This window comes from Narcine bancroftii, chromosome 14 (assembly GCF_036971445.1).
Source record: "Narcine bancroftii isolate sNarBan1 chromosome 14, sNarBan1.hap1, whole genome shotgun sequence".
Classification (NCBI taxonomy): Eukaryota; Metazoa; Chordata; class Chondrichthyes; order Torpediniformes; family Narcinidae; genus Narcine; species Narcine bancroftii.
The window spans coordinates 38011025-38024212 of record NC_091482.1 but is presented as its reverse complement, the minus strand read 5'-3'; the positions used below and the strand labels follow the sequence as shown (position 1 = coordinate 38024212).

Below are 13188 nucleotides of genomic sequence, written 5' to 3'. Positions count from 1 at the left end.
TCATTGGCTCACTGCCACACAGGTGATCCTGACACTCGCACTCTCCTCCTCCCAACAAAGTAATAGGCTACATTTTAAAAATTTATTTAAATTTACAGCATGATAACAGGCTCTTTCTGCCTACGATCCTAATTAACCTACAATCCTGGTATATTATGGATGGTGGGAGGAAACTGGAGTCCCCAGGGAAAACCCAAGCTGATACGGGGAGAATGTGCAAACTCCTTAGAGACAGCACGGGATTTGAACCCCAGTCCCAATTGCTGGCGATGTAAAAGTGCTGCACTAGCTGCTATGCCAACCATATTATTAAAGCCTACTAAAGTGTTCTTACCTGCTGAGGTAAAGTTGGTGATTACATTTCGCATTTACCTCCATCCGAATTGGTGGAGCTTTCAGATTAATGAGTTAGAGGAGATTTAATATCAAACTGAGTAAAATGCTAGGCATTTTAGATGACACTCTCCCCTTCCATGTTAAGTTTCTTGCCATGGTGACATTTCACATGATTGGTCCATCATTGGAGGTGAATGTTTCAGCCAGCGGCAGCAATCAAAGCCTAGTGCGAGACTTCATTGGGAGAGGTGGCCTCTTCTGTATTTAAAATTTATGATACAGCATGGTAGAAGCCGATTCTGGCCTTTGAAACCAGTGCCGTCCAATTAACCTACTAACCCCACACATTTCTGGAGGGCGGGAGAAACCTGGAGAAAACCCATACAGGTCACAGGGAGAGACAGAAAGTAGCAGAGTTAATCATTTAATTTGAAGACTCTTCATCTGTTCTTCCACCTGAAAAATTAAACCTACTACTCTTTGCAGCTGCTGAATGTTTTTTTCTGATTTTAGTTACGGTTTTCAGCATTAGAAGTTTTAGATTTTCAACAATGACAACAGTTAGCAGACAAGCAAGTTGCTCATTACCTCCGAGTGCAACATCCAAGATTACCCACCCAAGCGGTTTCACTTAAGCCGCTTTCAGGTGCTGGGACGCAGATAAGGTGCCGGGGGGGAGGGGGGACGCAGGGGGAGTGCAGCTGGAACGTTCAGGTGGCCACGGAGAAGCCACCTTTCTATCACCTGAACGTGCCAGCTGAAGGAGAGCCACTTCCAAGCGAACGCCGGCTCCCATGGACTGTGGCTGTAGTCTCGCTGCTGCTTTCAGGTGCAATGGGGGGATTCTCGGAGCCAGAAAATATACCTACAGGAGGAGGGTTAGGTAAGTGCTCCTCCTGGCAGGGTTTTCCAATTTCAGGTGGCCACCCAACAGCTGCATTGGGGTAGAATAGGCGCCTTTACAGTCGGATATTCTGGCCACCTGAAAGCGGCTTTAGATTTGAGCTGAACCTTTATTTTACTCCATTTTAGCCCTTAATAACCTTATAAATGCCACTTGGTCTTGGTTTTGAAATTTTGAATTGACTAAGCTTTATGTGGGAGGGACTTCCAGATTTCTAGAATCACTCCACCACTTTTTCTTGCAGAGTTGACTAATCACTGCTACTTTTATTTAGACAGGAATGAAACACGCGCGTCGGGGTTATGTCTTTTACCCACCCCCTTCTGAAACAGAATGAGCATCCCTCAATTGTTCTTTCCCCAATAACACATGCATTGCTGGGGAGGCAAATGATTAGTATTTTCCATAATTTGGGAATTCAATCTGTGACGATGATAATAATTAAAATATATAAAGTGCACATTATATGGGAATTTTGGGTTGGTAGTTTTGAGCTATTTACAAATTTATAGATTTACATATATTCAGTGTGCCCTTTCTCCAACAGCTAAAGGCAGGCACACTTATGGGATTGTTCATAAGGTGCACATCACACTCGCGTCTTCCCTGTGATCGCAGTTGTGGACGTCCCAGCCGATGTGGGAGCACTGGATGAGCAAGCTTTCGTTCCCATTACATTTCAAGTTGTCGAGGTGAATGATGCCAGACCCTTGTCCAAAGTACGCCTCCACCTTAGCGGCCAGAGCGTGGCCGCAGCCCAGCTGCCTACAGACCACCTTAGCAGCTCTTATATCCCAGGCGTCGTCACAAACTGTCCCCCACTGTGACATCAGGAAGATCTCCACCCGGCCTTCACATTGGTGCCGTCCGTTCACAAGTCGGACTTGTGCCTCTGGAGGACAATAGAAAGAAGAATGAAACCAAGCAAGAGATGACTGGGGACATGATCTGCCGAGAAATTAAGAGCTGGTCAAATCTGCACACTTTCTGGAAAGGAAAACAAAAGCCACAAAATGTGGAACAATTTGCACTGGCTTTGCTGAAACCAACATGTAATCAATCATTGTCATAAATTTAAGAAATTACCTCATTTGTGCAGTAAATATAAATACAAATTTGAGATGGATCAGTAACAAAAATGCTGCTTCAGCAAATACAAAAACCCATCACATTCATGTATGCACATTTTGCCACATCCAGAAAAATTAAATTGCAACAGACTCATTATTCTGGTTTAGCTTTGGGATGTCACCTGGGGACAGAGTGCTGTCCTCCAAAAATAAAGAGATGTGCGACACATTAGCAGGGAACTGTTTCCAGGATGTATGTCAGCAGGGACAAAGGCATGACATCCACCATCACATTACTCTCCCATGAAAGCAGAGGAATGCCACTCAAGACCGCATTCTTCTTCTCCCGTGGGCTCTGAGATGTGCCCTGGTGTTGGACACATCTTCGCTGGGAGCAGACGCTATTCAGATTGAGCTGGTGGCTGACTGGAGGATAACAATCCCTGTGGCTGGGCTCAAAGTATCCTGGCTTGGAGGATGGTGGGGGTGGGGGGGGGGGTGACAGATTATGTTATATTTTATATTCTTTTCTTCTTTGGCTTGGCTTCATGGACGAAGATTTATGGAGGGGTAATGTCCACGTCAGCTGCAGGCTCATTTGTGGCTGACAAGTCCGATGCGGGACAGGCAGACATGGTTGCAGCAGTTGCAAGGGAAAATTGGTTGGTTGGGGTTGGGTGTTGGGTTTTTCCTCCTTTATCTTTTGTCAGTGAGGTGGGCTCTGCGATCTTCTTCAAAGGAGGTTGCTGCCCGCCGAACTGTGAGGCGCCAAGATGCACGGTTTGAGGCGATATCAGCCCACTGGTGGTGGTCAATGTGGCAGGCACCAAGAGCTTTCTTTAGGCAATCCTTGTACCTCTTCTTTGGTGCACCTCTGTTTCGGTGGCCACGATCTTGGGAAGGCGATGGTCCTCCATTCTGGAGACGTGACCTACCCAGCGCAGTTGGATCTTCAGCAGCATGGATTCGATGCTGTCGGCCTTTGCCATCTCGAGTACTTCGAAGTTGGAGATGAAGTCGCTCCAATGAATGTTGAGGATGGAGCGGAGACAACGCTGGTGGAAGCGTTCTAAGAGCCATAGGTGATGCCGGTAAAGGACCCATGATTCGGAGCCGAACAGGAGTGTGGGTATGACAACGGCTCTGTATACGCTAATCTTTGTGAGGTTTTTCAGTTGGTTGTTTTTCCAGATTCTTTTGTGTAGTCTTCCAAAGGCGCTATTTGCCTTGGTGAGTCTGTTGTCTATCTGGTTGACGATCCTTGCATTCGATGAAATGGTGCAGCCGAGGTAGTTAAACTGGTTGACCGATTTGAGTTTTGTGTGCCCGATGGAGATGTTGGGGGGCTGGTAGTCATGGTGGGGAGCTGCCTGTTGGAGGGCTTCAGTTTTCTTCAGACTGACTTCCAGGCCAAACATTTTGGCAGTTTCCGCAAAACAGGACGTCAAGCGCTGAAGAGCTGGCTCTGAATGGGCAACTAAAGTGGCATCGTCTGCAAAGAGTAGTTCACAGACAAGTTGCTCTTGTGTCTTGGTGTGAGCTTGCAGGCGCCTCAGATTGAAGAGACTGCCATCCGTGCGGTACCGGATGTAAACAGCGTCTTCATTGTTGAGGTCTTTCATGGCTTGATTCAGCATCATGCTGAAGAAGATTGAAAAGAGGGTTGGTGCGAGAATGCAGCCTTGCTTCACGCCATTGTTAATGGAGAAGTGTTCAGAGAGCTCATTGCTGTATCTGACCCGACCTTGTTGGTTTTCGTGCAGTTGGATAACCATGTTGAGGAACTTTGGGGGGCATCCGAGGCGCTCTAGTATTTGCCAAAGCCCTTTCCTACTCACGGTGTCGAAGGCTTTGGTGAGGTCAACAAAGGTGATGTAGAGTCCTTTGTTATGTTCCCTGCACTTTTCTTAGAGCTGTCTGAGGGCAAAGACCATGTCAGTAGTTCCTCTGTTTGCACAAAAGCCGCACTGTGATTCTGGGAGAACATTTTTGGCGACACTAGGTATTATTCTATTTAGGAGAATCCTAGCGAAGATTTTGCTTGCAATGGAGAGCAGCGTGATTCCCCTGTAGTTTGAGCAGTCTGATTTCTCGCCTTTGTTTTTGTACAGGGTGATGATGATGGCATCACGAAGGTCCTGAGGCAGCTTTCCTTGGTCCCAGCAGAGCTTGAAAAACTCATGCAGTTTGGCATGCAGAGTTTTGCCGCCAGCCTTCCAGACCTCTGGGGGGGATTCCATCCATACCTGCTTTGCCACTTTTCAGTTGTTCAATTGCCTTATATGTCTCTTCCCGGGTGAGGACCTCATCCAGCTCTAGCCTTAAGGGCTGTTGAGGGAGCTGGAGCAGGGCGGATTCTTGGACTGAGCGGTTGGCACTGAAAAGAGATTGGAAGTGTTCTGACCATCGGTTGAGGATGGAGGTCTTGTCGCTGAGGAAGACTTTGCCGTCTGAGCTGTGCAGTGGGCTTTGGACTTGGGGTGAGGGGCTGTACACAGCCTTTAGAGCCTCGTAAAAACCCCTGAAGTCGCCAATGTCCGCACTGAGCTGGGTTCGTTTGGCAAGGGTAGTCTACCACTCATTTTGGATCTCCCGGAGTTTGCACTGAAGATGGCTGTACGCGCGACGGACGGCTAGTTTCTTCTCTGGCCAGGCTGGCTTTGCAAAGTGAACCTGGTGGGCAGCTTGCTTCTTTGCCAGTAGCTCCTGGATTTCCTGGTTGTTTTTGTCGAACCAATCCTTGTTTTTCCTGGAGGAGAAGCCCAGTACCTCTTCAGTGGATTGCAGTATGGCAGTCTTCAGCTGATCCCAGAGGGTTTCAGGGGACGAGTCCGTGAGGTGGATTGCATCCTCAAGCTTGCCAGGAATTCTGGGCAAGCATGGTGTCAGCAAGTGCAATGACAACGGGCGCCTCCTGTTGGAGCTCTGCGCAGAACAGCGGCTTGTCATTACAAACACCCTTTTTCAGCAGAGGGACAGCCTAAAGACTACCTGGATGCATTCCTGATCCAAACACTGGCACCTCCTGGACTACGTCCTGGTGCGAGAAAGAGACAAATGAGATGTGCTCCACACAAGGGTCTTGCCCAGCGCGGAATGCCACACTGACCACCGGCTGGTTCGCTGCAAGCTCAACCTTCACTTCAAGCCAAAGTCCAGGAACAGTAAAGCCCCCAGAAAGAGGTTCAATGTTGGAAACTTGCAGTCAGACGAAGTGAGAGGAAACTTCCAGGCAAACCTCAAATATTTTATATAGATATGTTTTAAAGGAGAAAAATTGTGGCAGGTTTTTTTTAGTTTAGGTCACATACAGATACAAACACTTCAAAACAGATGTCATTTAAAATACCACAGCTCTGCTCAAGTCAAACAGTCCAGGCTCTGGGTGCCTTTGAAGAATGCCTATAGAGATTTCACAAGTAGGTGTTCATTGGACATGCTGAAGATTAATGGATTATTGTTTGGAAAGCAACAGATGAACAAACTCAGAAGATTGGGTCCAGTGCTACTGCAATCTGTCTGAATGTAGTTTACTGTTCAAAGAGGGTCATGTGTTTTCTCTGAGAGAGAGAGAGAGAGAGAGAGAGAGAGAGAGAGAGAGAGAGAGAGTTCAGCAGCTGGCATCTCATTTGTCTCTTTCTCATTTTGAAGACGAGTTGTGAGTTCTTAGTTCAGCCTGGTCAAAGCCCTTGTGGTTCATAGAAGAGGAGAGGACTGGCTGTATCATGTTTCATTGAAACAAGGGAAACAGAAGAGGAACTCTGTAGTGACCTGAAAGAAAGAGGTTATCATCTCCAACAAGCAACAAATCTCTCTCTGAAATCCGACAAGAACCTTTCTGAGCGGTAACCATTTACTTTTCAAGCACCAAAGTCTGGTGAAATTCATAAATGTTAAATTCTGTGCACAGTATAAGAATTGCCTGATACCAGTGAACTTGAAGGAGTGAGAAGTGAGATTGGACTGTGAATCAAAAAACTTTTCTGAACGGACATACACGTGCTCTTAGAATTAGAAGAGGGTTAAGTTAGGTTAAGTTAATAGTAATAAGTTAGAGTGTGATCCTGTTTTCATGTTTAAAGATAATTAAAAGCAACTTTTGTTTAAGTAACCATTGGTCTTGGTGAATTTCTTTTGCTGCTGGGTTTCTTTTGCTCTGGGCTCATAACAGGGTGTCATTGTGAAACACACCTATAAGGTGGTCAACAGGCAGTGAAAGCAATAGATTCTGTGCTGAGTTTCCATTAACTCTGGAATAATTGTTTTTTATTTCTGTGTTGTTTTGAACATTATGCCAATTAAATGTTTAATTTGCAGTTCTTCCAAGGAGTAGCCTACATCAGTTTCTCTGGACCTTCAGCCATGTACTGAATGCACAGATTCAAGGTAAGAGCATAGAGTTAAGTACTAACAGAATAAATTCACGTCGCTTCTATGAATTGACATTAATCACTAATTTCAAAGTGAACCTCCACGCAAAATTTGAGAATGAGATGAATGGTGATCAATCACTGTCTATTGAGTTAACACGCTTGTTGTTACACCATTTGAGAATGAGATGAGTGGTGATCAATCACTGTCTATTGAGTTCACATGCTCGTTGTTACACCATTTGAGAATGAGATGAGTGGTGATCAATCACTGTCTATTGAGTTCACACGCTCGTTGTTACACCATTTGAGAATGAGATGAGTGGTGATCAATCACTGTCTATTGAGTTAACACGCTCGTTGTTACACCATTTGAGAATGAGATGAGTGGTGATCAATCACTGTCTATTGAGTTAACACGCTCGTTGTTACACCATTTGAGAATGAGATGAGTGGTGATCAATCACTGTCTATTGAGTTAACATGCTTGTTGTTACACCATTTGAGAATGAGATGAGTGGTGATCAATCACTGTCTATTGAGTTAACACGCTCATTGTTACACCATTTGAGAATGAGATGAGTGGTGATCAATCACTGTCTATTGAGTTAACACGCTTGTTGTTACACCATTTGAGAATGAGATGAGTGGTGATCAATCACTGTCTATTGAGTTAACACGCTTGTTGTTACACCATTTGAGAATGAGATGAGTGGTGATCAATCACTGTCTATTGAGTTAACACGCTCGTTGTTACACCATTTGAGAATGAGATGAGTGGTGATCAATCACTGTCTATTGAGTTAACACGCTCGTTGTTACACCATTTGAGAATGAGATGAGTGGTGATCAATCACTGTCTATTGAGTTAACACGCTCGTTGTAACACCATTTGAGAATGAGATGAGTGGTGATCAATCACTGTCTATTGAGTTCACACGCTCGTTGTTACACCATTTGATGACAATGATTCACAATAACAAAAATTGCCTTACTTTCAGATGTCGATTTTTAAGACTAATTATATTATCTAAAGGTGGCAGCATTGTTTCTCTTGTCCTACTGACTAAGCTGGCAATTAAAATGCTTTTAACCTTTATGCATGCACCCAATTGACGTACAACCCCAGTTCATTTCTGAACAGTGGGATGAAATCAAAGATCTCAGGGAAAACCCAAGTTTTACCACATTGTGAGCATGCTGGATGAGGAGACGGCAGCAAGGGTGGACAATCTTATCCACAACCCATCAGCCGAGGGTAAATACCCTGCCCTCAAGAACCTTCTCCTGGGCACATTCAGTCTCTCCCCTCAACAGCGGGCCTCCAGACTCCTGCATCTGGATGGGTTGGGAGATAGAATGCCATCAGCCCTCATGGATGAGATGCTGGAGCTGGCGGAGGATCACAAGCCCTGCTTCTTGTTCCGCCAGATCTTCATGGAGCAGATGCCCGAGGATATTCAGCTCCTACTGGCAGATGAGGACTTCACGGTCCCATGGCGAGTTGCAGCCCGAGTGGATACCCTCTGGTCTTCCAAGAGGGAGAACGAGCCAAGTCACTCCTTCAGGAACCATCCGGCCGCAGACCCCCCCCCCACCCCAGCACAAGCTGGAGGAACACCATCCCACCTGATGCTTTTACCATCATCACTGGGGGGCACAAGCTCATAAGTGCAGGCAACCATGTAAATTCAGGGATATGACCCGACCAGCTGATGTTAATGGCTGTGATGGCTGGCCTTGTGAACAGCCTCCTGCATGTAACTGATAAGTCCACTGGCCGGCATTTCCTGGTGGACACTTGAGTGGAGCTAAGCGTCCTGCCCCCAACTGCCCTCGAGACACGCACCTGAGCTCACGGTCCCACCCTGTGGGCGGCCAACAGGTCCACCATCAAAACCTTTGGTGCCCGCAGGGCGCAGATCCAAATCGGGAAAGATAAATTCCACTAGAGGTTTGTGTTGGCCTCAGTGGGTACTGCGCTGTTGGGGGCCGACTTCCTCAGAGAGCACGGCCTACTTGAAGGGCATAAGACTGGTCAATGCTCGCACATTCCACTCAGTTAGCCTAGATGTCATAGATGCCTGCAAGCCTGAAATCGCCGCCATCGCCGCTCCCAGGGAAGAGTATTCCAGGATATTCGATGAGTTCCCCTCCGTCTTGCAGCCCCAGTTCAGCACTGCTTTGCCCCAGCATGGGGTATACCACCACATCTCCATGCAAGACCCCCGCTGCACGCCAAAGCCTGACAACTTCCACCCAAGAAGCTGCTGCTAGCCAAGGAGGAGTTCTCTTGCCTGCAGGAGTTGGATATCATCCACCACTCGGACAGCCCCTCTTCACATGGTCCCCAAATCCTCCGGAGGATGGAGACCCTGTGGGGATTATCGATGCCTGAACAACGTGACCACACCGGACAGGTACCTAATTTCCCACATTAAGGACTTTATGGCCAGGTCTTCTTGAAAGTTGATCTGGTGCAGGGCTATCATCAGATTCTGGTCCATCCCGAGGACATTGGTAAGACGGTGATCATAACTCCCTTCGGCCTCTTAGAATTCTTGCGCATGCCCTTCAGGCTCAAGAACGCGGCCCAGACTTTTCAGTGCCTCATGGACGCAATGGGTAGGGACTTGGACTTTATGTTTATTTACCTCGACGATATCCTGATCACCAGCCGCAACTACGAGGAGCACAAGGCCCATCTCCGCACCATGTTTGCCCGCCTGGCATAATTCAGTCTCCCAGCCAATGTGTCCAAGAGCCAGTTCAGCAGACAGACAGACACTCCAGTTCCTGGGATGCACCATCTCGGCAGCAGGAGCCGCCCCGGCGCCAGAAAAAGTCATTGCTGTCCAGCAGCTCCCCAAACCCACCACCCTCAAGGACCTGCAAGAATTCATAGGGATGTTAAATTTTTATCATCGGTTCATCCCCAATGCCACCCGTACCATGCGGCCACTTTTCGCTTTGATCGCCGCCAAAAATAAGGTTCTGGTCTGGTCAGAGGAGGCAGAGAGCACTTTCACATCAATGAAGGATGCCCTGGTTAGCGCCACCTTATTGGTCCACCTGCGCCCGGAGGCACACTCCGGGCTCTCAGTAGAGAGCCGTGGGGGGTGTACTCGAACAGTGGGTTAATGGACAGTGGTGCCCGCTGGCCTTTTTTAGCAGGCATCTACGCCCGCCAGAACTCAAGTACAGTGCTTTCGACTGGGAGCTCCTGGTGCTGTATCTGGCCATTCAGCACTTCTGGTATTTCCTGGAGGGCAGGTCATTCACAGTGTTCACAGACCATTATCCCCTCACTCAGGCTCTCATGATGGTCTCGGATCCGTGATCAGCCCGCCAGCATTGCCATCTCCCCTACGTGTCAGAGTTCACCACCGACATTTGGCACAGAGCAGGTAGAGGCAACATCATGGCGGACGTGCTCTCTTGACCGTCAATCAACTCCCTCACCCTTGGCCTAGACTACACCCAACTGGCGCAAGCACAGAGGGAGCACACGGAGATGCAGGCCCTCCAGACCACCATTTCGGGGCTCGACCTCCAGAGCATTCAGTTGCCGAACAGCCCGGACGTGCTGCTCTGCGACGTCTCCACAGATTCACCGCGCCTGGTAGTCCTGCCACAGTGGAGGTCACGGGCTTTCAGCTTAGTCCAGAACCTGGCCCACCCATCAGTGAAGACATCAGTGCATACGCATGGTGCAGCAGTTCGTATGGCATGGGCTCAAGAAGGGGCCGAGATGGTGAGAAGCTGCACTAAGGATCCAGCAGTTCGACCAGGCAGTTAGGAGATTCCAACACGTCCATGTCGATATCGTGGGCCCCCTGCCGGTGTTGAGGGAGCCACGGTACTTGCTCACAGTGGTCGACTGGACCACGAGATGGCCAGAAGCCATTCCCATCAAGGAGGCTTCTGCTGAGAAGTACGCCAGGGATCTAGTCAGCCACTGGATCGCAAGGTTCGGAGTTCTGGCACACATCACCAGCGACAGAGGTGCCCAGTTCACTTCTGCCCTCTGGTCTCAACTGGCAAGCCGCCTGGGGGTTAAACTCCACCACACCACAGCCTACCACTCACAAGCAAATGGTTTGGTGAAGAGATTCCATTGCCACCTGAAGTCAGCCCTCATGGCTTGCCATGTTTGCCCAGTTGGGCAAACAGAACAGCACCCAAGGAGGACCTACAGGCATCATCTGCAGAGCTGGTATACGGTGTGCCACTCTCGTTACCCGCCAAGTTCTTCGGCCCAGAACCCAGCTCTACATCCGAGTACATGAACCTTTTAGCGGATCTCCATAGCAAGCTCTCCTCACTGGCTCCCCCACCACCCATGCATCTCAACGCACAACCAACCCATCTTCCCAAAGAGCTGGACTTGGCAGAATTCATTTTTGTTTGCCACAAATGCAAACAGCACCTGTACGAGGGCCCATACAAGGTCCTCCAGAGGTCTGGCAAGACTTTTACTTTGGACATGGGGGAAAAATGAACTGTTCACCGTGGACCGCCTGAAGGCAGCACACTTGGATCTATCATGACCGGTGCAAATGGCCTTGCCCAAATGCCAGACCCACCTGCCCAAGTGGTGAGATGCGTAAGCCAGTTCTGTGGGGGCGGGTGGGGGAGGGTTGTGTAGTTGCGCACTCTCTTGTGGTGAACCAGCCCCACTTGTACTGCCACGTGGCAGGGCAGCCATGAATATATAGCACCATCAGGGGTTCTCCCTGTCTCGTGCTTGCAGCCCAGCGCGCACCTTGTGCAGACGTTATGACATCATCGTGCATGTGGTGGCTGAGCTCATGCTGCCCTTAAAGGGGCGCAGGATTTGAATAAAACGGTTGTTGAGGACATCCATCGTGGTGGCTGTGTGTTTCTTCATTGTAGCTTGCGCTACAGGAAGGGATAAAATATTGTAGGGGACAATCAAAGTTTATGCACGGTCATCCTGTAAGTCATCCAGCTTTTAAAGAATTCTTAATGACAATCCTCCCTCCTGCAATGAGGGACACATCACTGCTGAGGTAATTCGTCTTCTGGTGATAATTTATGCATTATTTATCCTCCTGCTTCTTCTGCTGTGCTGCCATGACCTCTAGCCACTTGTTTCCCACTGGAATGTTCCAGAAATGGGATGTGTTCTTCTGTTGTGAATACATATTAAGGCTGTGAAGCATGCATAATAAACCTAGGAGGCCTACACTTCTGCGGTGTGAATACAGTGGGACATAAATAGAGGAATCTCACTTTGATTGCACCGCTGTTTTGATTGAGCTGTAGCCCTGCAGCATCAGTATCACCTCCATCTTTGTGAAGGGCATCATAAAATATTTATTAGAAGCCTTACATCCTCTGCCTCCAATCCCTAATCTTTCCTCAGTTATTTTCTTGTTTTTCTTTGTACTTATAAAGCATCTTTGGGATTTACTTTACCAATATTACTTCCTACCTTGTGGTCATAATCTCCCTTTGAATGCTCTCACTGCACATGCTCTCAGAGTTTCAGATTAATGGAGCCCTCTGGTTTTTTTTTTGCCTTATCCCACTGCCCATGCACCTTGCCATCCAAGGGATCTAAACCTGGCAGCCCCATTATTTTTAATTTTAATCCTGGACTTACAAGTCTCCCCGTAAATGTCTCGGATTACTCTGATCTGCACCAGTCCCACCTTCACCCGTGCCTAGGTATCCAAAGGCCTTCAGGCCTTCTTCCTGGATCATTGCTTCATCCATGGACAAATCATCTTCCTATACAGTTCTAATCATCTGCAGGTGGAACCACTAATAGTTTGGAGATTACTTTCTTTGAGGTCCTGCTTCTTAATTTCTTTCTAAACTCCTTTCAAATATCTGCAGGCTCTCATCCAGTTTTTTTTTCTACTACGTATATTACAATCTTTGGTTGTTCAATCCTTACTACACAAAGCTTTCTGTCGTCTCATTCAAAAACAATACACTATCCTAGACTAATGTTTACAATGATAGAAATACCTGTCTAATCCACAGTCAACTCCTCTTTGACTTTTCTCCTCCCTCTTTGTACAGCGATGGTGCTAAGGCCGCAATCCACTCCCACAAACGCAGTCAGAAACCTTTTACTCAAGGGCAGGGCCCCCCAAACCTTTTAGAACATTGATTCCTCCATGGAGTCCTTGATCCCTCATTGACTCCTCCAGACATAGAAATGGTGGCTCTGTCTGGGGTGGGAGTGGTGATGGTGGCTCTGTCCAGGGTGAGGGGGTGGTGGTAGCTCTGTTCGGGGTGGAGAGGTGGTGGTGGCTCTGTCCAGGGTGAGGGGGTGGTGGTGGCTCTGTCCAGAGAAGGGGGGTGTGGTGGTGGTGGTGGCTCTGTCTGGGGTGAGGGGGTGGTGGTGGCACTATTTGGGAGGGGGTGGTGGTGCTGTCCAGGGTGGTGTTTGGTGGCAGTGACACTGTTCGGTGGGGACGGCGATGCTGTCTGGGGAAGAGGGGTGGATGCTGGCCATTCACCCTTTCTCATC

General features: G+C 48.1%; 1 protein-coding gene across 1 annotated transcript in view; it reads right to left on the bottom strand.

The window, feature by feature from the left end:
* Positions 1 to 1815: 1815 nt before the first annotated feature.
* The window catches only part of LOC138749330 (scavenger receptor cysteine-rich domain-containing group B protein-like), a 35523-nt gene continuing 24150 nt past the window's right edge, over positions 1816 to 13188 (bottom strand). The window contains 3 exon segments of the mRNA XM_069910543.1: positions 1816 to 2132; positions 3681 to 3708; positions 8931 to 8977. Coding sequence (XP_069766644.1) covers positions 1816 to 2132; positions 3681 to 3708; positions 8931 to 8977 — 392 coding nt within the window.